General features: G+C 41.2%; 1 protein-coding gene across 1 annotated transcript in view; it reads left to right on the forward strand.

Annotated features, from left to right (window-relative positions):
• DOC2B (double C2 domain beta) overlaps positions 1-27,095 on the forward strand; it is an 895,105-nt gene that overhangs the window by 436,556 nt on the left and 431,454 nt on the right. The window contains exon 3 of the mRNA XM_044285947.1: positions 17,974-18,048. Coding sequence (XP_044141882.1) covers positions 17,974-18,048 — 75 coding nt within the window. The remainder of the gene's footprint in view (positions 1-17,973; positions 18,049-27,095) is intronic.

Raw genomic sequence — 27,095 nt, forward strand, 5'->3', positions numbered from 1 at the left:
CAATAGCGGACATTGAGCCATCAATCACACAGTGGCTAATAACCAGTCCCTATTACTGTACACTGTTCTTCTGGCATAACCATCACTCAGTGGCGCATATCACTCCTATTACTAAGCATCTATAATTGACATTGGAATACCCAACTATTCATCAACTAAAGTGTTCTTTTCATATCCTTCATATTTATCTTATCCTATCCTGGACTTATTCCTATCATCACTTATTATTATCATTGATTATTTTTCTTTTTTTTCATTATATTTTTTCACAATTTTTTCACTATCATTATTATTTATTTCACTCCCTTGGACACTTACCTGCAACCAACAAAATCGCATTAAGTATTCGTATTTATGATCGAACTTTAACCATCAACCTACTAAAAGACACATCAATCAATGGTATATGAACTACTACTACCCATCATAATTTTTTATCCTACCAATTTTTTATTTTACCAACCCTTTTAATCACCTTTTATTCTAATCCAAGTCTTTTAAAATCATTACCAAAATGAACAACATTTTTATTGATTAATAAACACATTATTTTAATTAACCAGATATTGAGTGCCTGCCTAGTATTTATGTATTATTTTGCACACTAGTGGCTGGGTGAGTCACTATAGACAGAGCACCAATCCAGGGTGGTTAATTAGGAGAGCCACTATCAGTTTCTTGTCTGAATTTGATATCTGCTCTATAAACTTTCGATGTTCTTTTGTGCGCCTACCATGGTGATCACGGTTAGCGGCGAATCAGGTTTCCACTCGGAGAGGGAGCCTGAAAAAAGGATACCACATGCAAGGGAGGTCAATAGATTAAATTAAATGTAATCGAGTGGAGATGTGGGACATAGTATTGAAGCATAAGCTTCCAAGTTAAGGAGGGGGCGCGCGGCAATTACCTACTCCCGACCCGGGGAGGTAGTGACGATAAGTAACAATACAGGATTCTTAAGATGCCCTGTTATTGGAATTATTAATAAAAAATTATAGGGAATGTCATTGTGGTATTTTTGATTTATAAACGTTAGACAGGAGAGGCCCTGCTGCCGCTTTGTTGACTCTAGCTAACTTCTGCCTGATCACACGTCCCTGTGACATCCACCATCCATTTGGATATCTTCTCTATCAACTTTCGATGTTCTTTTCTGAGCCTACCATGTTGATCACGGTTATCAGCGAATCAGGGTTCCATGCCGGAGAGGGAGCGTTAGAAAGAGGTCACAGAGGAAATAAATGGATTACATTTTTTTGGGATCGAGCGAAAATGTGGGAAAAGCTGTTAAAGCGCAAATGTTGAACAAATTATTTAAGCGCAAATGTGACACAAATTATTACATTGCAAATGTGGGAAAAATTATTGAAGCGCAAATGTGGGAAAAATTAGTAAAGCGCAAATGTGGGACAAATTATTGAAGCGCAAATGTGGGACGAATTAGTAAAGTGCAAATGTGGGACAAATTATTGAAGCGCAAATGTGAGACAATTTAGTAAAGCGCAAATGTGGGACAAATTATTGAAGCGAAAATGTGGTACAACTTGTTAAAGTTTAAGCATACAATGAAAGGAGGTAGCGCGCATCAATTAAAGAAGAATTTCTGAAATGTTATTCCCTGTTACCTATGCAGAGTGGGGTTTTTTTTTTTTTTTGCCTGTCTACTAGGTATTGCAGTGGTACATCACACCCAAAAATTTATGAATTTTACCCGAAAATATAAGTGACAATTTTTTTTTTTTACCTGTCTACTAGGTATAGGTGTGGTACATCACACCCAAAAATTGATGAATTTCAACCGAAAATATAACTGACAAAGTAGTGAAATTACATAAAATAAAATAAACTTTGTACAAATAAAAAAATAAATTTGATTTATGAGGTGAAGGTACACATGGCGTAGGAGTTTGAGGAGGCGGTGGACGTAGCAGTGTAGGTAGAAGCGGCGGTGGAGGAGGACGAGGTAGCCAACACTGGTTTTTTGTTTTAATTTATAATTTTTTTATTTTATCAGGGTACGCTCCAAAAGAGTGTGAAATATCCAAAATACAAGAATGAGCAATTGCGCTGCAGTATAACAATGGCTGGTTAAGGGCAGTATACATGTCTATTCTGCACAAGGTACGGACAAGTCCTGTGGGATCCTGGTTCATTTTAATGAACGTGGGCTTGTCCACATTGGCTGTAGACAGGCGGCTGCACATGTCTGTGATGACGCCCCCTGCCATGCTAAACACACGTTCAGATAATACACTGGCTGCAGGGCAGGCCAGCACCTCCAAGGCGTAAAGGGCAAGCTCAGGCCATGTGCCCAATTTGGAGACCCAGAAGTTGAAGGGGGCAGACCCGTCATTCAGTACGTGTAGGCGTGTGCACTCATACTGCTCCACCATGTTGGTGAAATGCTGCCTCCTGCTAAGACGTTCCATATCAGCTGGTGGTGCTGGTTGTGGCGTGCTGACAAAGCTTTTCCACATTTTGGCCATGCTAACCCTGCCTTCTGAGGTGCTGGCGGTGCCCCAGCTGCGTTGGCGACCTCGTCCTCGTCCTCTGCCTTCGCCTTGTGCTTCCACTGTGCCCCCACTGTCAGGTGGGAATGCCACCAGCAGCGCGTCTACCAGCATGCGCTTGTACTCGTGCATCTTACGATCATGCTCTAGTGAGGGAATTAAGGATGATACTTTGTCCTTGTAACGGGGATCCAGCAGCATGGCCACCCAGTAATCAGCACAAGTTGGAATGTGGACAACACGGCGGTCGTTGCGGAGACACCGCAGCATGTAATCGCTCATGTGTTCCAGGCTGCCCAGAGGCAATGAAAAGCCGTCCTCTGTCAGAGGTGTATCATCTGTGTCCTCTGTATCCCCTCAGCCACGCACCAGTGATGGCCATGAGCTGGTCTGGGTGCCACCCTGCTGTGAACATGGTTCCTCCTCCTCCTCCATCATCTCCTCATTCCTCCACCTCGTCATCCTCCAGAACTGTGCCCTGGCTGGACAATTGTGTACCTTAGGTTTGTGGGATCAGGAACCCACCCTCGGAGCCACTTGTGAATGACTGTCCGGAAACCCTACGAAATGATCCCTCCTCCTGTGCCACATCCTCTTCCATCATCGCCAGCAGCGTTTTTTCAAGGAGGCATTGAAGTGGGATAGGTACACTGAGAACGGCGTTATCGGCACTGGCCATGTTGGTGGAGTACTCGAAACAGCACAACAAGGAACACAGGTCTCGCATGGAGGCCCAGTCATTGGTGGTAAAGTGGTGCTGTTCCGCAGAGTGACACACTTGTGCATGCTGCAGCTGAAACTCCACTATCGCCTGCTGCTGCTTGCACAGTCTGGCCAGCATGTGCAAGGTAAAGTTCCACCTTGTGGGCACATCGCATATGAGGCGGTGAGCAGGAAGGCCGAAGTTATGCTGCAGCGCTGACAGGCGAGCAGCAGCAGGGTGAGAACGCCGAAAGCGCACACAGATGGTCCTCACTTTATGCAGCAGCTCTGACATATCAGGATAATTTTTAAGGACTCTCTGCACCACCAAATTCAGCACATGCACCAGGCAAGGGATGTGCGTCAAACCGGCTAGTCCCAGAGCTGCTACAAGATTTCGCCCATTATCGCACACCACCAGGCTGGGCTTGAGGCTCACTGGCACCAACCACTCATCGGTCTGTTGTTCACTGCCCGTCCACAGGAAGGCCGAAGTTATGCTGCAGCGCTGACAGGCGAGCAGCAGCAGGGTGAGAACGCCGAAAGCGCACACAGATGGTCCTCACTTTATGCAGCAGCTCTGACATATCAGGATAATTTTTAAGGACTCTCTGCACCACCAAATTCAGCACATGCACCAGGCAAGGGATGTGCGTCAAACCGGCTAGTCCCAGAGCTGCTACAAGATTTCGCCCATTATCGCACACCACCAGGCTGGGCTTGAGGCTCACTGGCACCAACCACTCATCGGTCTGTTGTTCACTGCCCGTCCACAGCTCCTGCGCGGTGTCGGGTTTGTCCCCCCAAACAGATAAGTTTTAAAACTGCCTGCTGTCGTTTACCCCTGGCTGTGCTGAAGTTGGTGGTGAAGGTGTTACGCTTACTGAATGAGGAGCCGGTAGAGGATAAGGAAGCGGAGTAGGAGAAGGAAGCAAAAGGAGGCAAACTGAAGCGCCCTGCAATCCTCGGTGGTGGAAGGACATGTGCCAAACTGCTATCCGCCTCAGGACCAGCCGCCACTGCATTTACCCAGTGTGCTGTTATGGAGATATAACTTCCCTGACCGTGCTTACTGGTCCACGTATTCATAGTGAGGTGCACCTTGCCACATTGCGCAGTGCACACCTGATGTTGTCCCCCACTTGGTGGTACAGGGAAGGGATGGCTCGCAGGAAAAAGTAGTGGCGGCTGGGTCACGACGTACTGTGGGACAGCCACCGCCATAAGGCCTTTAAAACTATCTGTCTCCATGAGACGGAATGACAGCATTTCAAAGGCCAGTAATTTAGAAATACTGGCATTCAGGGCTAGGGATCTGGGGTGGGTAGGGGGGTACTTCCTCTTCCTCGCCAGTGTTTGGGAGATGGAGAGCTGAACGCTTCTGTGGGACATTGTGGAGATGCTTGGTGACCCAGGTGGTGGTGTTGCTGGCAGATGCCCTGTTTCCGGTGTGACAGGTGGCACTGTCAATCCAGAGGGGGATGAAGAGGCCGAGACTGCAGCAGAAGAGGAAGCAGGAGGAGACAGAGACCTTTCTTGGTTTTTGAGGTGTCTACTCCACTGCAGCTCGTGCTTAGCACTTACATGCCTGGTAATGCAGGTTGTGCTCAGGTTGAGAATGTTTAGGCCTCGCTTCAGGCACTGATTGCACAGCTTACAAACCATTCTGTCTTGTCATCAGAACATTGTCTGAAGAACTGCCATGCCAGGGAACTCCTTGGAGCTGGCTTTGCTGTGCTTGGTCCCTTGTTGCGGTGGGCAGTAGCAGACGTACTGTCTAGGGGACGGCAGCTCCGCTTTTGCACCCTGCTCCCTCTTCTGCTTTGCTGGTGGCTCTGTGCGACCCATCTTCCTCCGAACTACATAGGTCACTCGCATGACCTTGATTCCATGTGGGGTCGAGGACCTCATCGTTCTCCACATCATCTTCCACCCAGTCTTCACCCCTGCCCTCCTTGTCGGTCTGCACACTTTCGAAAGCCCCAGCAGTTGGCACCTGTGTTTCATCATCATCCGAGACTGTGCTGCGATGGTCCTCCCATGTACTCTTGAAACATAAGTGGTTGGGCATCGGTGCACTCAATCTCTTCCACTTCTGGAGCAGGGATAGGTGGATGGCCCTGGGAAACCCTGCTAACAGAGTCATCAAAAAGCAGAAGAGACTGCTGCATGACTTGAGGCTCAGACTGCTTGGCTGATTTGCAAGGAGGTGAGGTGAAAGACTGATGGACATCGGCTGGAGGTGCCAACTTTGATCTTTCAGCAGAAGACTGGGTGGGAGCCAATGTGAAAGAACTGGAGGCACTGTCAGCCACCCAATCTACTATCGCCTATACTTGTTAAGGCCTCACCATTCATAGAGCCGCATTAGGCCCGACAAAATACCGCTGCAGGTTCTGTCGCCTACGCCTACTCGCACCTGAGGAAGGGGTTTCACTTGTGCGTGTATCTGGCACAGATTGACCATGTCCTCTCCTTGCAACAGGAGCTCTACTAGCAGCACCACGACCTGGACCACGTCCCTTATTTGACGCTCTCCTTATATTTCTCAAATTTAGGATCTTGCCCTAAATGGGTGTTTAATTAATAGCATAATAGAATGACAGTATGTAAAGGGTGTATTTCACATGCCCTGATCCAGACTAGGCCGCAATTAAAGATTTGTGCCCAAAATGGGTGTTTGTTTAATAACTGAATAGAATCACAGTATGTAAAGGGTGTATCTCACACGCCCTGATCTTGACTAGGCCGCAATTAAAGTTTTTTGCCCAAAATTATGTTTTTCAAATAACTGAATAGAAACACAGTATGTAAAGGGTGTATCTCACAATGACATATGCAGCAAAGGCTTCAAAATAAACTTTTTTTGCCCAAAACGGGTGTTTGTTTAATAACTGAATATGACAGCAGTATAAAACCCCTGAATTTCACACGTGCTGATGCTGCAAGGGCAGAAAAATTGTGTATTTTGTCCAAAAAAGTGTGTTTTATTAATAGAGGAATATAACCACAGTATCTAAATGGTGTTTCTCACACCGACTGATCCAGACTAGGCCGCAATTAATTTGTTTTCCCCCAAAATGGCTGCATTTCAAATAACTGAATAGAATCACAGTATCTAAAGAGTGAATCTCACAAGTACTGATCCAGACTAGGCCGCAATTTAAGTCTTTTTCCCAAACTGGGTGTTTGTTTAATAACTGAATATGACAGCAGTATATAACCCTTGAATTTCACACGTGCTGATGCTGCAAGGGCAGAAAAATTTTGTATTTTGCCCAAAAAAGGGTGTTTTATTAATAGAAGAATATAACCACAGTATCTAAATGGTGTATCTCACACCGACTGATCTAGACTAGGCCGCAATTAAATTAAATAGAACCACAGTATCTAAAGGGTGTATCTCACACGTACTGATCCAGACTAGGCCGCAAATAAATTAGTTTGCCCAAAATGGCTGTATTTCAAATAACTAAATAGAACCACAGTATCTAAAGTGTGTATCTCACACGTACTGATCCAGACTAGGCCGCAATTAAAGTTTTTTGCCCAAACTGGGTGTTTGTTTAATAACTGAATATGACAGCAGTATATAACCCTTGAATTTCACACGTGCTGATGCTGTAAGGGCTGTAAAATGGTGTATTTTGGCAAAAAAAAAAAAAAAGTTTTTAAAAGCCCAGAAAATTATGGCTGTATTTCTAGCTTAAATTGCACACTGACTAATCCAGATGTTGGATATTGCCAAAAAAGTGTGTGTTTTTTGTAACAGAATATGAAAGCTGTATATATTAAACTTGAATTTCACACGTGCAGATCTGTAATACAGTTGATTTTGACAAAAAAAAGGTGTTTTTAAAAACCCAGAAAATGATGGCTGTATTTCTAGCTTAAATTGCACACTGACTTATCCAGATGTTGTATATTGCCAAAAAAGTGGGGTTTTTTTGTAACAGAATAAGAAAGCTGTATATATTAAGCTTGAATTTCACACGTGCAGATCTGTAAAATAGTGGATTTTGCCAAAAAAGGGTGTTTTTAAAAACCCAGAAAATTATGGCTGTATTTCTAGCTTAAATAGCACACTGACTAATCCTGCAAATGCACCAGATGTTGTATATCGTCAAAAAAGGGTGATTTATTTTTTAAACCAGATTATTAGTGCAGTATTTCAAGCTTGGATTTGAATGTCACAAAAGCTCAAATGCAGTGCTGGTGCACTGAGCTTGCATAAAATGGCAGCCGCCACCGCCCACCTAACTAACAGATGTATCAAAGATATTTTTTTCGGTCACTGAGCTCAGGGCAGGGTAAAAAGATTGTGCACTGCATCCACACAACTAAATGTATGTAGATTGCTGAGTTAGATTCAAGTTCTGATCACAGATTCTCTCTCCCTGAAATCACTAGCAGCATCCTCTCCCTACACTAGTAGCAGCAGAGTGACGTGCAGTGATACGTGACTCAAGCTTATATAGAGGCTAGGTCACATGCTGCACTGGCCAATCACAGCCATGCCATTAGTAGGCAAGGCTGTGATGGCTTCTAAGGCCAGACAGTTAAACGCTTGTTGATTGGCTGCTCTGCAGCCTTTCAAAAAGCTCTAAGAAATCACCTCACACCGAACCCAAACTTTTACTAAAATGTTCGGGTTCGGGTCCGGGGTCCAAAAATCCTAAAGTTCGGTACGAACCCGAACTTTACAGTTCAGGTTCGCTCAACCCTAATTATAAATCTATTTAACAACTAGGGATGTAAATCATTGTATTTTGAAGAAACTCTTCTAAATTAGAAATTGTACTTCGTGCTTTCAGATTCATCTTCATTCATTCTGATAGCTGTGTCTTTGGCAGGCAGCATGTTATAGAGCATGGGAAGCTGAGCAGATTGATATAGAATTTTCTTGGAAAAGATTTTGTTTGACTTGTAATTTATTAATTTAAACATCTGCTCTTTTTATGCCATTCAGTGTCATGTAGCGTTAGCTGTCAATCACTGAGTGGCACTGTCCAAACAGCTCCTGTGCATAAAAAGAGCAGAGATATAAATGTATAAATTACAGGTTTTACAGATTTTTTTCCCATAAAACGATATATCACTACATAATAGTAATGTTGGGCACGAATATTCGAATCGCTAATTTTATTGTTCTCTGACTGGCCCTGTCTGCGTTTTAAATCTCGCGCCGGTCTTCAGTTGGCGCAGGCGCACTCAGTTCAGGACGCTCGCTCGGCCGCTCCATCCTCAGTGCGCCTGCGCCGATGACGTCACATGTACACCCGGCGCAGGCGCACTGAGGATGGAGCGGCCGTGCGATCGTCCTCCACCGAGTGCGCCTGCGCCAACTGAAGACCGGCGCGATATTTAAAACGCAGACAGGGCCAGTCAGAGAACAAGCGCGTCCGCTGGCCCTGTCAATCAACATGAGGAGGGGGCGTCATTATGAATGGAGGATGCGGCTGCTAGCACTAGCAGCAGGTAGCCGCCTTACCTGCTGCTAGAGAGGTAATTTGCATAATATAAAAGTCAGTTTTTTTATATAACTACTGAACCAAACGGAGTAATAGCCCTATATATTGAGAAATCGCAGCATAAGGATTTTAAAGAGACAAAAAATATATATGAGTTTAGTGGAGTGACAGAATCCCTTTAAATATTTTTTAATTTTTTTAACCCCTTCAGCGCTATTGTACTATGCATTCTGTATTCAGAATGCTATTATTTTTTCTTATAACCATGTTATAAGGGAAAATAATAATGATCGGGTCTCCATCCCGATCGTCTCCTAGCAACCGTGCGTGAAAATGGCACCGCATCCGCACTTGCTTGCAGATGCTTGCGATTTTCACGCAACCCCATTAATTTCTATGGGGCCTGCGTTACGTGAAAAACACACAAAATAGAGCATGCTGCGATTTTCACGCAACGCATAAGTGATGCGTGAAAGTCACCGCTCATGTGAACAGCCCCATAGAAATAAATGGGTCGGGATTCAGTGCGGGTGGAATGCGTTCAACGCACGCATCGCATCCGCGCGGAAAGCTCGCCCGTGTGAAAGGGGCCTAACACTTCTTTATTGCCCTGATGTTCATCTTTAATGTGTTCTAAAAGGCGCATAGCTCCAATACCTGTGACGATGGATCTTATATGCTCTCTAAATCGCACATATAGGGGTCTGTGGGTCTTGCCAATATAAAATCTTTTGTATTGGCAAAAAATCGCATACACTACATAAGTTGACTTGCAATTAATATATTGCCTGGTAGTGTGTGTTATATCTCCTATCTGAACCTGTGTTCCCATGCGCATGAAATTGCACATTGCACAGTGTCCACATTTAAAGTTTCCCATGGGGCTCCATCTATCCAACCAAGTATGGCTTGTGTCTGGAAGATTAGTGCTAGTAACAATATCTCCTAATGTTTTTCGCTCGTTTGAAACTAAAAATTGGTTTGTTTTTCACTTTATCAATTAGTTGCTCATCAAATTGGAGCATATGCCAATTATTTAAAATTACATTTTTAATGGTTTGGGCCATGGGAGAATATTCAAATGTGAACACTGCCTTAGTGACATCCTGCGATATTTCTCAATGATGCGTTTTTTTTTCTTTTTCTTCTTCTTCCATAAATCCTTACTTAGCCTACGTGCATATGCTCTATTATAAGCCTTATCGATCAAGGAAGGTGGATATCCACGTTCTATAAATCTACTCTTGAGATCTCTACTCTGATTCTCAAACTTTTTGTCATTTTTAATGATCCTTGCAAGCCTGACAAATTGACCATACGGGACAGCTGCAGCTACATGTGGCGGGTGAAAGCTGTAATGCAAAAGGGAATTCGTCTAGCTAGGTTTTCTATATATGGTGGTATCGATTTCCTCATTGATGATCCTAACTTGGACATCCAGGAATTCAATAGCCTGTTATTCTATCTTGCTAGTAAAACTCATGTTCATATTGTTATCATTTAAATACTGAACAAACAGACTAAATTGATCTCGATCTCCTTCCCAAATGATGAATACATCATCAATATATCTAAAAAAACTTTTGATGTGTTGTACAAAAGGGTTGTTGATGGGGAATATGTACCTCTCTTCAAATTGGGCTAAGAACAGGTTGGCAAAAGTGCAGGAGAGTGGTATCCCCATGGCAGTATCAGATGTCTGACTATACCACTGCTTGTTAAACATAAAGGACAGTGCTTTAGTGACAAACTCAGTGTAAGATTTATCTCTTCCTATTTTAGTCAATAAATCGCCGATAATTGCTACACCTAGGTCTTGGGGAATTTCAGTGTATAGACTCTCAACGTCTAGAAAATCATTGGTATCCTCTAAAAAGGAAGGGACGCCTAACAATAAAGGGCGCAGTAGCCAGTCAAGATACCGGGATAGTGGTTCGGTAAGAGACCCGATACCTGCAATTATCGGTCGCCCAGGCGGATCTACCAATGATTTATGGATTTTAGGCCTATAATACCAGACTGGTTTCACTGGATATAAAGGAAACAATTTTTCTGCTGTTTTCTCAGACAATACTTTGCATGCAACATATTTCTACAACAATGAACGTAGAGACTTCTGGAGTTTGAACGTTGGATCAATTTTAAGGGGAGAGTAAATAGTTATATCACTAAGCTGTCTTGCGGCTTCCCTCATATATTGATCTTTATTTAGTACTACTATTTTTCCACCCTTGTCAGCTGGTTTCACTATAATATCAGACATCTTCGATAAATGCTGAAGGGCCAATTTTTCACCCTTGGTTATATTCGGTGGCACTTTGGGATATTGCAAAGCTTTAATGTCTTTAATGACTTGTCTTTGAAAAATATCTAAGCTACTTCCAGCTGACAAGGGTGGAGTGTAAGCAGACCTTATACCTCGAGTGAAGCTATCCTGCTCAGAAATATTGACTGGTACTGTGTTCATATCACAACCTTGTAACTCAAGAAGTGCCATAACTATTTCTTGATCAAGGGGTTCGATATCTTTATTAAAGTGAAAGCCCAAAGGGCCTATTCTACTAGGATTCTCTGCCACTATAGATTTCTCAACGAAAGCAGGTATATTCTTAAAGTGCCTATAGAGATTCAACTTCCTGACCCCTTTAAATAAATCCACTTCAAACTGTGATGCATCAAAATCATTAACTAAACTGTAATTAAGTCCCTTCGACAAAAATGACAGGCAATCGCTGTCTAGATTTCGATCACTGAGATTCACGATGTTGAAGCCTAAGGGGAGGCCCAAATGGGACCCTCCCTACGGCTTCAACGTCGCCATCCCACTTGCTTCTTCTTGTAGCTGCTTCTTAAAGGCATTTTTGGTTGTCCGGCCTCTTCTGATCCGCTTCCTAAAGGGGCAATACTTGAATCTGAATTGCGTTCTATCGATGTAAAATTGTCGCCACTATGCAATTTATTAGTAGGGTCCTCAGGAGCACTCGAATCAGAATTTGTTGTCCAGCCTTCTTGATTTTTCTTCTTGTATACTCGCTTTTTTCTAAATGATCGCTTCTGTATTTTCCAATCGAAAATTTTGCCATTTTCGTTGTCGTTTTTTTTCCCTCAGGAACTTGTCTCTTTTGATCTCTTTGATTTCGGCTTGAACTGGAATCAAACGTTTCTCCAATTTGTTTAAAAAAATCTGAAATTGGTTATCCATTTTCCTTGTTTTAAGTTCATGTTTGGCTTTAACGATTTCTATAAGTACTGCATCATATTCTTTCATATTGCGCATCAGCACTAAGTTAATCAATTGCTGTAAACATTCAAGTTGTACTTCTCTCCACTGTTCGAGAAAAGCAGTATCATCATGAAACTGAGAGATCTCTTTATAAACTCTAAGACCTTGAGGTACTCGATCATGTGCTGCGTACGATTTCAGGGAATTAATCGTCCAAAACAGTCGGACTTCTCTTTCTGTATGCGTACTTATTTTAGATTCCAATGCCTTCGTGCTCATGATGTAAGCTATCTTCTGCAAAAAAGTGTTATTGCTGTGCTCTCTGCTTTCCTGTCATTACATTAGATAGTAAATTAGATTATACAGTCCTGATCAAAAGTTTAAGACCACTTGAAAAATTGCAAAAAATCATACTTTACATGGCTGGATCTTAACATTTTTGTGAATTCTCGAATTCACGAATATATGCCGAATACTGGAATTACTAGATATGGTCTCTGTAACATAACTGTTTAACACCCCTGTCAATAACCCAGGATATTTCACTAGAATGGTGGCCCAGCAGACAAATTTCATCCACCAACCATAATGATAATGTAAATTTATTGTACAGGTTATTATGGTTGTGACAATACCAAATATGTTTTAACATGACATTATATTTATTTAACTTTTTTATTCTAATCGGGGATATTTATTTTTAAAATTATAATTAGTGTTGAGCAAATCAAAGTTAACTAAGTGGAATTCGATCTTAATTTTAGGAAAAGTTTTATTTGCCAGGAATCTGAATTTCTTGCCGCTTTGTGGTAACAAGTAAATTTTTACTGAAATGGCTGTAAAGAAAAAAAACATACTCACCTCATCCATCTGATTGCGAAGAGGCTATCGCGCCCATCTTGATTGAAGAAAACGCATCAATCCTACCCAGCGTGATGACGTGGTGACGTCACATGAGAATTGGCTTGTTTTCTTCAATCAAGATGGCCATGACAGCCTCTCCGCAATCAAATGGATAAGGTGAGTATATATATTTTTGTGTTTTAACCCCTGATTAACCCCCTGATCGGCTGAATGTGACTCTCAGATGCAGTGATCAGTAGTGAGGGGTTAAATGGCGGGGGGCGGCGCAATTGCTACTGGTATATATATTAAGCCTGTGTACTAATAGGAGCATGGACTGGCCTCCTATACTAGACATAAGCCCACAAGATCAAAATTACAAGTATGCTTTTCATAATGCTTGTCACTAAGCTGTTTAAACTTCTTAGAAATTACTATATGGTATGTTCGTCAAAGTATGCCTTGATAGTGGCACCTCTCAGAATTACATGTATGTCATTGTGAATGCATAGGATAGCCCCAAAGTCCTTAACACCTATAGCACTAAAATCAAAACTGATCTCAATGCTGTCAATAAGAGAACAGCCCCTTTTAATTTCATCTGCCAGGTCCTTTTGTCTACCAGGCCCATCACTGTGATCTTTAAGACTGATGGTTTTACACTAAAAGCCTGCCACCTAAATTTTCCATGTGTAATACAATAAAAGCGTCTGTGTGTGTGTATATATACTGTATATATAAAACCAAATACCGCAGCAGCACAGTCAGACCGTGTGCACTGGGTGCAATTCCTCACAGAGGTTGGCTTCTCCTCCACGATATGTACTTTCCAAAGAACGAGGCAGCACTTCCAGATTTCGGTGACAGGGTGAAGACCCCAAAACTTTATTCCCCAGCAACGTTTCGGCCTACTCAATGTGGCCTTTGTCAAGCTATACAACAGTGCATAATACAATACAATTCCATATTTCTTGTGACCTATATAGGTTTGAGTGAATATCTTCTCTCCAACCACCTCCTCCCTAACCAATTTGTCATGTAAATTGCTAGATCTCCTGTATGACATAAGGGGGGGGGGGGGGGCACAGCAAATTCTTTAACACCACCAAAGTTGCTATTCAATATAGACCAATGTTTTTTAATGATCCCTGCTATCTGGTAGCTACCCTCAGTGTATGTGGAAATGAATAGCCCCCCTCATCCACTAAGGTATAGATGATGAATTGTGCATTTATGTGACGGTCCGGATGCCCCCACCGATGTTCTCACCGGGATATACACATCCAAGGTTGCCATAGCCACTGGCACACCCGTCGATGCTGTGTGAGTGTAGCCGTGTCACATGTCCTTACTCTCCTCCCTCCACTGTGATGCGTACGATGCGCTCCATGGTGTGACGCTGCGTTCCAGGGAACGTGGGAGCTGGGAGGTAGGGGAGGATGTTCTGACCCGACGCATGCGCAGGACGTAGATGGGGACGCCAGCACTCGCGGCTACGTTAGATCCACTGATGGTAGGCGCCACAATTTTTTATTCTATAGGATACAGCTTTACCCTTCTTAAATGTTTTTTAACCTTTGATATACACTTAGCACTTTTGTAATTCACTCGAGATAGACCCTTGGCTCCCGATTGTAGGATGTTAAGGTATATAGATATATGTATAGGAAGCACTTTTTGCGCTGTATATCATTGACCGCATAATCACAGTAAATATGTTTTTGTATATTTGGTATGCATATGGATGTATTGTTATTATGTATTTGACACAGAGTACCATGTGATGTAACACCGAAGGATATCATGTGACTTTATTGTGATAATAAACATGAGAATTCACTAATTGCACCATGTGATTGCACTGAATTGTGGGTATATATACCCTGTATTATGCACTGTTGTATAGCTTGACAAAGGCCACATTAAGTAGGCCGAAACGTTGCTGGGGAATAAAGTCTTGGGGTCTTCATCCTGTCACCGAAATCTGGAAGTTCTGCCTCGTTCTTTGGAAAGTACTGTATATATATATCTATATACAGACGTGGACAAAATTGTTGGTACCCTTTGGTCAATGAAAGAAAAAGTCACAATGGTCACAGAAATAACTTTAATCTGACAAAAGTAATAATAAATTAAAATTCTATAAATGTTAACCAATGAAAGTCAGACATTGTTTTTCAACCATGCTTCAACAGAATTATGTAAAAAAATAAACTCATGAAACAGGCATGGACAAAAATGATGGTACCCCTAGAAAACACAGAACATAATGTGACCAAAGGGACATGTTAATTCAAGGTGTGTCCACTAATTAGCATCACAGGTGTCTACAACCTTGTAATCAGCCATTGGGCCTATATATATGGCTCCAGGTAATCACTGTGTTGTTTGGTGATATGGTGTGTACCACACTCGACATGGACCAGAGGAAGCAAAGGAAAGAGCTGTCTCAAGAGATCAGAAAGAAAATTATAGACAAGCATGTTAAAGGTAAAGGCTATAAGACCATCTCCAAGCAACTAGATGTTCCTGTGAGTACAGTTGCACATATTATTCATAAGTTTAAGATCCATGGGACTGTAGCCAACCTCCCTGGACGTGGCCGCAGGAGGAAAATTGATGACAAATCTAAGAGACGGATAATCCGAATGGTAACAAAAGAGCCTAGAAAGACTTCTAAAGAGATTCAAGGTGAACTTCATGCTCAAGGAACATCAGTGTCAGATCGCACCATCCGTCGTTGTTTGAGCCAAAGTGGACTACATGGGAGACGACCAAGGAGGACACCATTGTTGAAAACGAATCATAAAAAAGCAAGACTGGAATATGCCAAACTACATGTTGACAAGCCACAAAGCTTCTGGGAGAATGTCCTGTGGACAGATGAGACAAAAATCGAAGTTTTTGCCAAGGCACATCAGCTGTATGTTCACAGACGAAAAAATGAAGCATATCAAGAAAAGAACACTGTCCCTACTGTGAAACATGGAGGAGGCTCTGTTATGTTCTGGGGCTGCTTTGCTGCGTCTGGCACAGGGTGTCTTGAATCTGTGCAGGGTACAATGAAATCTCAAGACTATCAAGGAATTCTAGAGAGAAATGTACTAGCCAGTGTCAGAAAGCTTGGTCTCAGTCGCAGGTCATGGGTCTTGCAACAGGACAATGACCCAAAACACACCGCTAAAAACACCCAAGAATGGCTAAGAGGAAAAAATTGGACTATTCTAAAGTGGCCTTCTATGAGCCCTGACCTCAATCCTATTGAGCATCTTTGGAAGGAGCTGAAACATGCAGTCTGGAAAAGGCACCCTTCAAACCGGACACAACTGGAGCAGTTTGCTCATGAGGAGTGGGCCAAAATACCTGCTGAGAGGTGCAGATGTCTCATTGACAGTTACAGGAAGCGTTTGATTGCAGTGATTGCCTCAAAAGGTTGCGCAACAAAATATTAAGTTAGGGGTACCATCATTTTTGTCCATGCCTGTTTCATGAGTTTATTTTTTTACATAATTCTGTTGAAGCATGGTTGAAAAACAATGTCTGACTTTCATTGGTTAACATTTATAGAATTTTAATTTATTATTACTTTTGTCAGATTAAAGTTATTTCTGTGACCATTGTGACTTTTTCTTTCATTGACCAAAGGGTACCAACAATTTTGTCCACGTCTGTATATATCTCTATATATCTATATATATCTGTATATATATATATATATATATATATATATACAAAATACAATAAAGACATTTAGTAAAATCTTATTTTATTAGACAAAAGTTGCTAATTAGTAAAGAACATACTTTATACATATGTTGGAACATCATGTACAATACAAACAATTATAGAACTAATTAAGGAACAGTGTGAACAAAAAATTAAATAAAAATAACTGTGGAACTGCTGTTTGAAATTCACATTTTTCTCATTACAAACATCATATAGTAAAAAACCTCTTTAAGACGATTACTCATTTTTACATTGGAAAATTTTTGAGGATAGTCTCAAAAAAGAGGTTAAAAAAAACATAAGAAAATAAATCTTCCCTAGAAAGGGCTTCTTCGTACACTATTTTTTTTCCAACTTTTTAAACACTTGTAAATGCTCCATAAATTTGAAACATTTTCTCATGAAGTATTTTAAAAGTGCTGTTGGTGGCACATGCACCATTAAAAAAATACCACAAACCAAAACACTATGGGGGAGATTTTTTTTTAAACTGTTGTGAAGAAAAACTGGCTTAGCTGCCCACAGCAACCGATCAGATTCCACCTTTCATTTTTCAAAGCTTCTTTGGAAAATGAAAGGTGGAATTAGATTGGTTGCTATGGGCAACTAAAACTGTTTTTATTTACTATAGGTTTGATAAATTTCCCTCTTTGTCACTTTAAAGATGGATTCGCACTTGCGTTAGGGCATTCCGTTATAGGTTCCGTTTGTAATGGAACACAATGGAATTCCTAGACGCAATGCAAAACAGGCATTCCATTTTGATCTGTCATAATAGAAGTCTATGGGCAAGCATAACATATCTGTCTGGTTTCCGTTATGCTGGACGGAAAACAAATTCCTGTCGACAGAATGACAGCAATTTGTTCAGTACATGGGAAGATATCACTGTTAGAAATCAGGATGCAGTGAATGTAGCTGAAAGTGAAAGTAAAAGCAGATTTTACCTGGCTTATTCCCGACTCGATTTTTAACAGTGATATCTTCTTTGTTGCTTGGACTTTAGCTGTCATTTTGGTTATGTATGAAAGCCTGGAATGCCAGGAATGCAGCCTGGAATGCAGGCTTCTAGCTGCTACCATTGAGAAGATATAAGCAGCTAAAGCAGCCCTCCCTCCTCTACTTTAGGTGATTAGGTGGTTAAAGCAACTCCTGGCCGCACTGTTTTGATCTAAGAAGTATGCAGTTAATAAAAAAATATCAGAACCTAATCTTGATAAATGGCTCCTCTTTTGAAATGAAAGGTCTTTTAGAGAGATTTCACTATATCTAACTGTACTATATACTGTACATAACCGAAATTAGTTTCTGGTGCAATAACTCCATTGTACTGTATAAGATTTGTTGGTCGTGGAGTTTCACAGTTTTACTGTATGAATAAAGCACAGCTTTATTATTTAAAATGTTATTTATGGAAGCATTTGTAGAATAATTAAGGCAGGCAATGCATGCTGAGTAAATTGCTTTTATAACCTTAATCTATTTTGTTTTAAAGGGCCTGAAGCCTATGGACCACAATGGACTTTCTGATCCATATGTTAAACTGCATTTACTTCCAGGAGCTAGTAAGGTAACATTCATTTAACTTTTGTTTGCTGCTCTTGAAAATGATTATTGCTGTCGGAAATTGTCATTACATGAATATTTTAATTGGCAATTTCAAAGTATTCCTCTGAAGCTAATATCAAATTTGTATCAAATGTGATACAAATGTATTTCCAGCGATTTAGTGCAGGGCAAAGGAGAGCATCGGAACATGAACTGCTCTGATGCTCAAGTCAGGGGGGCTGCCGTGGTGAAAATGGAGGGATGTCCGGGTTCAGCTCTGAACCCGGACAACCCCTTTATAGGGAACCTGTGACCAATCTACCTGCATCATAAGAAGACTGATATATGAGCCCAGTGTCAAAGTGACTCAATAATTTACAGACTTCCCCATATAAGCATGCCAGTTTGGACTGGGCTGTCTAGGGCCACCAGTAAAATTTATTTTGGGGGCCCACCATAGGGATACATAATAATACCTAATACCTAATAATACCTACTCAAACAGCAGCAGACAGAAAGACGCCAGAAGATGATTGATTATGGGGTTTCTGCAGTGACTTCGAGATGGTAGCTCCCTGGGAAAAGAGGACACTGACTGCCTCACCTATAAGCGATCTCAGCCACATGGATTTTTCTATAATAATAAACTGTGAGTTTCTTAAATATTCTACCCAGTTTTTTATATGAACTTCGGCTGGCTGAGGTGCTGTACACTGCCTATACATATGTAGTGCAGCAAGTCTACTGTGTTAAGTGTCACATATGTAGGGGATGGATGACAAGGGGCCCACCTTGCTCAGGGACCCACCAGGGAATTCACCTGTACCCCTGTGGGCCATTTCGAGCCTGTAAGCATACATTTAAAGACAACAGTCGGGTACTGATTAGGGCTGCTCAGTGGACTCATAAAATAAAAGAAGAAATAAAAAATGTGTGACCTGCAACCTCCCTATCCAACCTGATTAAAACAATGTTTTTCTTTTGTTCATATGAGGCTCCATTCCTGAGTTATGATACTTTTTATTTTTTGGTTTTGGTGCCACAACAGCATCACCATTGCTCTTGTTGCACCCAAGCTCCACTCATTTATGTGGCTAGCCCTTCCTTCGATACTTTGATTGACAGGGCAGGGCAATGGCAAAATAACTAGGGAGGAGCGTTTCACAGAAAGAAGTGTAGCTTGGGTGCAACAAGAGCAATGGTGAAGCTCCTCTTGCTCTAAACCAGGCTGCCTCCAGGTCAGATTGCTTTTTGTACATTACAGGTTCCTGGTAAAGAAACACTTCACACTGTTACTGAAGCTCTGAAACTTTAAGTGTGCTATCCCCGTAAAGGATTATCTGTAGATCAGTGACTTTTTTTTTATCAGTGTTATTTTTATTTTTTATATGTGTCAAACTATTGATGATTTCCTGGGCACCAGCATATTCCCTGACCGTTTCTCATTTCATTCTAGACTATCATCTAGTCAATCCTTCATTGTGCACTCTTATGGCCACATCTTTCTATCTCTATACTGACATGGAACACATGCGCATCACAAAGTATGGCCGAAACAATGTGTGTCTACAACTCATTTGCAGACCTATTGGTCTTGATGGTGACAAACAAAACTTGAGTCGTCCGATCCTATAATAATACCTTCCATCTATTCCTTATTCTTCCTATCATTTCGTTTTTCAATAGGTTTCCATGTTTTTTCCTTATTTTTTATATATGGGAACAATAAAAGCACAAAGACCTAGACCTACTAATCAACAACCATTGGTAATGCTCTTTTCTCATAGGGACTCAAAGTGCAGGGAGAGTTGTGTGGCCAGGGTGACTCCCTGAAAAGTATGTGGCAGCTATATAGGTACTCAACCTCAACACACACTAGGGTCAATTTCATCGGAAGCCAATTTGCATATTTTTGGGAGTGTGGGACGAAAACCCATGCGAAGAACATACAAACTCCATGCAGATGTTGTCCCTGATTGGATTTGAACTCAGGGCCCCAATGCTGCAAGGCACCAGTGCCAACCACTGAGCCACCGTGTAGCCCTAATCTTATGTAAGCTAAAACAGGTTGTCTAGACCTGCACCATTGATGCTTTGAATATAAACCTGAATATAAATGAGATGATAAACCGAGCATGTATCAGCTTACCATAGAACGCTTTTAAGTGTGCAGAATAAAATAGAACGAGGGGTTAAAAATGTGGGAAGGGCTACCACAGTGGCATAACTAGAAATGACTGGGCCCCACAGCCGATTTTTGAATGGGGACCCGCCCTCCTGCAACTTGTTTGTAACTCCCTCCACCTATGCAACCCCCACTCCTGTGGCTTGTCAAGATTGCTCTCTCACACGTGACACACCAGCCACTCAGCCTGTTTACTACAGTGTCTCTGTATATGTAATTTTAAAATACTGTAGTGGGGACCTGGACAATAAAATATTTTAGTCTTTTTCCTTGGTGGGCCCCTTCTGATTTCGGGCCCCAAAGCAGCCATGTCCCCTGCTTACCCTATAGCTACACCCTAGGGTACCAGGTTTACATATATTTATGAATGTTCATAACTTCTGGTACTTCATAAACAATAACTTGGCACTCAAATATAATTTATTTTGCACATATGTGCTCTGCATCCTCCACATCCATCTTGCTCCATCCATGTCTGAGGAAGGTCTTTGGATGAAAACATTTGCACACATTATTGTCTCAATGCACTGCACCAACAAGTAACTTCATTTTCATAATATTTGACCCACTACCAGAGTGCCACAGAGGGGGAGATTTATCAAAATTGGTGTAAAGGAAAACTGGCTTAGTTGCCCATAGCAACCAATCAGATCCCACCTTTCATTTTTCAGAGCTCCTTTGGAAAATGAAAGGTGAAATCTGATTGGTTGCTATGGCCAACTAAGCCAGTTTTCCTTTACACCAGTTTTGATAAATCTCCCCCAGTCTTTACTTCTTCATCAGGCAATCGAAATCTTTGGACAGATTAAAAAATCATTATTTGCAGGTGGTAGGTTGTGATGTCTAGAAATTTGATTTGCCTTTTCACCAATATTTTATTTGCGGTGACTCATGTTATAAAAAAAACCTGCTATTTCCTGGCTGCAGAGAGCCTTTATAGTGGTGTAGAACACTGTGCCTTGCAGTAACACGCATAGGGAGCCAGCTGTGGTAGTGAAATAATACTGTGAGTCCATATAACATGCAGATGACAGGCGTCGGTCTTAAAATCACTGCACACTTCACTTATTTGGTCACAATACCAAAGCTGACCAAAAAACTCAAGTATGAACTCAGCCTTATAGGTCTATGTTAGCGCCAAGAAGAAGCGCACTCCTTTTACGTGGTCCGCTGATTCCACATAGATGTCAACAGAACCTGATTATTTCAAACATGTTTGACATCACGTGCCTGTGCCACCTACTTCATTCATAAAGTAGGCGGCGCAGGCACGTGACGTCAGTGAGTTACGGCCGGCCGCCCGCCCTGCACTGCCTGCTACAGGACATTTAGTAAGTAGTACAGATGGGGCTGGGGATCGGAATTTCAATTAAAGTTATTATTATAAAAGGTTTAGGCAATAAAGCAGTGATTGAGTGGCGGGGCCGGAGTACAGTGACTGCATCGGATCTGCCGCATTTGCATGCCACCGGCCCCTCCTCCCTGCCCCCTCCCACAGGTTTAGCTCTGGTATATTAGGGCATCTATGGATTGTTAAGGGGTAGGGGATCTGTGGGTGACACATATATAGCAGTGCCATCCACAGATCCACCCCCTATAACAGTGCCATCCACAGATTCCCCTCCATAACAGTGCCATCCACAGATCACCCCCCATAACAGTGCCATCCACAGATCACCCCCCATAACAGTGCCATCCACAGATCCCCCCATAACAGTGCCAACCTCAGATCCCCCTATAACAGTGCCATCCACGGATCCCCCATAACAGTGCCATCCACAGATCACCCCCCCATAACAGTGCCATCCACAGATCACCCCCCATAACAGTGCCATCCACAGATCCCCCCATAACAGTGCCCACCTCAGATCCCCCTATAATAACAGTGCCATCCACGGATCCCCCATAACAGTGCCATCCACAGATCCCTCCATAACAGTGCCACCCACAGATCGCCCATTATAACAGTGCCATCCACAGATCCCCCATAGTATAGTAGTGTCATGCACAGACCACCATTAGTTCAAAACCCACCAAAAGCACACTTTTTGGTTAAATTTTTTTTTTTCTTATTTTCCTCCTCAAAAACCTAGGTGTGTCTTATAGGGCGAAAAATACAGTATATTTTTCTTTTGCCTAAGGAGTCCTTTTGTTATGGCTTTGGAAAGGGAGCAAGAATGTTACTCACAATTCTGATGGAACTCCTGATCTTAAGAAACTGGACTTGGACTCCAAAGCATAGGCTCTCCTGTCATGTCTTGTGTGCTATGGAGATCGAATGCAGACAGATCAGATAAAAACACATGAATGTTTTCAACTTACGGAAGCTGCTTGATTTAATTGTGAATAGATGGTAAAGGCACAGTCTGCTGGTGTGTTGTCATCAGTGTCTTTATTATGTTTACTGCAGGACCCACGATGATGTAATTTCGGCCCATACAGCAAAAGAAGGTCTACAATCGCCCATCAATTTTCGCCAAAAAAGCAAGTTTCACATAAAAAATGTCACCACTACGTAATTCGGTCTATACAGCGAAAGGAGGTTTACAATCACCCATCAATTTTCCTGAAAAAAACATGTTTGAAATAATGTTTTTTACCAATGATAGGATAATGGAATTCGGTTCATACAGAACAAAGTCTACAATCACCCATCAATTTTCCCAAAAAAAGCTTGTTTAACATAAAAAATGTCACCACTACGTAATTCGGTCCATACCACAAAAACAGGCTTCACCACATATAACTGCACTGCTGAACAGCAAATAGGCCCTTTCTTTGTCCCACTTTTACACTACACCAGTGTTTCCCAACCAGTGTGCCTCCAGCTGTTGCAAAACTACAACTCCTAGCATGCCCGGACAGCCTTTGGTTGTGCGGGCATGCTGGGAGTTGTAGTTTTGCAACAGCTGGAGGCACACTGGTTGGGAAACACTGCACTACACAAACCTTTTTAACACATAAGTGCAACGCCGAATGGCAAATATATTTTTCTTTTGCCACTAATACATGGCAGACAGGGCTTTAGAACTGCACTGCTGAACGGCAATTAGGCCCTAATTTTTTCCACTTTTCCACTACACAAAAGGCTTTTCAGCATATAAGTGCAACAATGAACGGCGAATATATTTATATTTCACCACTAATACACAGCAAACAGGGCTGTAGAATATATAACTGCACCGCTGAAAGGCAATTAGGCCCTATTTTTTTCTACTTTTACACTACACAAAAGGCTTTTCAACAGAAAAGTGCAACGCTGAACGACAAATATATTTTTATTTCGCCACTTATACGCAGCAAACAGGGCTGTAGAATATATCACTGCACCGGTGAACGGCAATTAGGCACAAATTTTTTTCTACTTTTACACTATACAAAAGGTTTTTTCCACAGATAAGTGCATAGCTGGACGGCAAATATATTTTTATTTCGCCATTAATACACGGCAAACAGGGCTGTAGAATATATCACTGCACCACTGAATGGTAATTAGGCCATACTTTTTTCTACTTTTACACTACACAAAAGGCTTTTCAACAGAAAAGTGCAATGCTAAACGGCAAATATATTTTTATTTCGCCACTAATACGTGGCAAACAGGGCTGTAGAATATATCACTGCACCACTGAATGGTAATTAGGCCATACTTTTTTCTACTTTTACACTACACAAAAGGCTTTTCAACAGAAAAGTGCAATGCTAAACGGCAAATATATTTTTATTTCGCCACTAATACGTGGCAAACAGGGCTGTAGAATATATCACTGCACCACTGAATGGTAATTAGGCCATACTTTTTTCTACTTTTACACTACACAAAAGGCTTTTCAACAGAAAAGTGCAATGCTGAACGACAAATATATTTTTATTTCGCCACTTATACGCAGCAAACAGGGCTGTAGAATATATCACTGCACCGGTGAACGGCAATTAGGCACAATTTTTTTTCTACTTTTACACTACACAAAAGTTTTTTTCCACAGATAAGTGCATAGCTGGACGGCAAATATATTTTTATTTCGCCACTAATACACGGCAAACAGGGCTGTAGAATATATCACTGCACCGCTGAACAGTAATTAGGCCCTAATTTTTTCTACTTTTTCACTACACAAAAGGCTTTTCAACAGATAAGTGCAACGCTGAACGGCAAATATATTATTATTTCGCCATTAATACGCGGAAAACAGGGCTGTAGAATATATCACTGTACCGGTGAACGGCAATTAGGCCCTAATTTTTTTCTACTTTTACACTACACAAAAGGTTTTTTCCGCAGATAAGTGCAAAGCTGGAAGTTAAATATATTTTTATTTCGCCACTAATACACGGCAAACAGGGCTGTAGAATTTATAACTGCTCCAATGAATGGCAATTAGGCCCTCATTTTTCTACTTTTACGCAACACAAAAGGCTTTTCAACAGATTAGTGCAAAGCTGGACGGCAAATATATTTTTATTTTGCCACTAATACACGGCAAACAGGGCTGTAGAATATATCACTGCACCACTGAACGGTAATTAGGCCATATTTTTTTCTACTTTTACACTACACAAAAGGCTTTTCAACAGATAAGTGCAACGCTGAACAGCGAATATATTTTTATTTTGCCACTAATAGGTGGCAAACAGGGCTGTAGAATATATCACTGCACCACTGAATGGTAATTAGGCCATACTTTTTTCTACTTTTACACTACACAAAAGGCTTTTCAACAGAAAAGTGCAACGCTGAACGACAAATATATTTTTATTTCGCCACTTATACGCAGCAAACAGGGCTGTAGAATATATAACTGCACCGGTGAACGGCAATTAGGCACTAATTTTTCTACTTTTACGCAACACAAAAGGCTTTTCAACAGATTAGTGCAAAGCTGGACGGCAAATATATTTTTATTTTGCCACTAATACACGGCAAACAGGGCTGTAGAATATATCACTGCACCACTGAACGGTAATTAGGCCATATTTTTTTCTACTTTTACACTACACAAAAGGCTTTTCAACAGAAAAGTGCAATGCTAAACGGCAAATATATTTTTATTTCGCCACTAATACGTGGCAAACAGGGCTGTAGAATATATCACTGCACCACTGAATGGTAATTAGGCCATACTTTTTTCTACTTTTACACTACACAAAAGGCTTTTCAACAGAAAAGTGCAATGCTGAACGACAAATATATTTTTATTTCGCCACTTATACGCAGCAAACAGGGCTGTAGAATATATCACTGCACCGGTGAACGGCAATTAGGCACAATTTTTTTTCTACTTTTACACTACACAAAAGTTTTTTTCCACAGATAAGTGCATAGCTGGACGGCAAATATATTTTTATTTCGCCACTAATACACGGCAAACAGGGCTGTAGAATATATCACTGCACCGCTGAACAGTAATTAGGCCCTAATTTTTTCTACTTTTTCACTACACAAAAGGCTTTTCAACAGATAAGTGCAACGCTGAACGGCAAATATATTATTATTTCGCCATTAATACGCGGAAAACAGGGCTGTAGAATATATCACTGTACCGGTGAACGGCAATTAGGCCCTAATTTTTTTCTACTTTTACACTACACAAAAGGTTTTTTCCGCAGATAAGTGCAAAGCTGGAAGTTAAATATATTTTTATTTCGCCACTAATACACGGCAAACAGGGCTGTAGAATTTATAACTGCTCCAATGAATGGCAATTAGGCCCTCATTTTTCTACTTTTACGCAACACAAAAGGCTTTTCAACAGATTAGTGCAAAGCTGGACGGCAAATATATTTTTATTTTGCCACTAATACACGGCAAACAGGGCTGTAGAATATATCACTGCACCACTGAACGGTAATTAGGCCATATTTTTTTCTACTTTTACACTACACAAAAGGCTTTTCAACAGATAAGTGCAACGCTGAACAGCGAATATATTTTTATTTTGCCACTAATAGGTGGCAAACAGGGCTGTAGAATATATCACTGCACCACTGAATGGTAATTAGGCCATACTTTTTTCTACTTTTACACTACACAAAAGGCTTTTCAACAGAAAAGTGCAACGCTGAACGACAAATATATTTTTATTTCGCCACTTATACGCAGCAAACAGGGCTGTAGAATATATAACTGCACCGGTGAACAGCAATTAGGCACTAATTTTTTTCTACTTTTACACTACACAAAAGGTTTTTTCCACAGATAAGTGCATAGCTGGACGGCAAATATATTTTTATTTCGCCACTAATACACGGCAAACAGGGCTGTAGAATATATCACTGCACCGCTGAACAGTAATTAGGCCCTAATTTTTTCTACTTTTTCACTACACAAAAGGCTTTTCAACAGATAAGTGCAACGCTGAACGGCAAATATATTTTTATTTCGCCACTAATGCATGGCAAACAGGACTGTAGAATATATCACTGCACTGGTAAACGGTAATTAGGCTGTAATTTTTTCTACTTTTACACTACACAAACGGATTTTCAACAGATAAGTGCAATGCTAAACGGCAAATATATTTTTATTTCGCCACTAATACGTGGCAAACAGGGCTGTAGAATATATCACTGCACCACTGAATGGTAATTAGGCCATACTTTTTTCTACTTTTACACTACACAAAAGGCTTTTCAACAGAAAAGTGCAATGCTAAACGGCAAATATATTTTTATTTCGCCACTAATACGTGGCAAACAGGGCTGTAGAATATATCACTGCACCACTGAATGGTAATTAGGCCATACTTTTTTCTACTTTTACACTACACAAAAGGCTTTTCAACAGAAAAGTGCAATGCTGAACGACAAATATATTTTTATTTCGCCACTTATACGCAGCAAACAGGGCTGTAGAATATATCACTGCACCGGTGAACGGCAATTAG

This window comes from Bufo gargarizans, chromosome 3, assembly GCF_014858855.1.
Source record: "Bufo gargarizans isolate SCDJY-AF-19 chromosome 3, ASM1485885v1, whole genome shotgun sequence".
Classification (NCBI taxonomy): domain Eukaryota; kingdom Metazoa; phylum Chordata; class Amphibia; order Anura; family Bufonidae; genus Bufo; species Bufo gargarizans.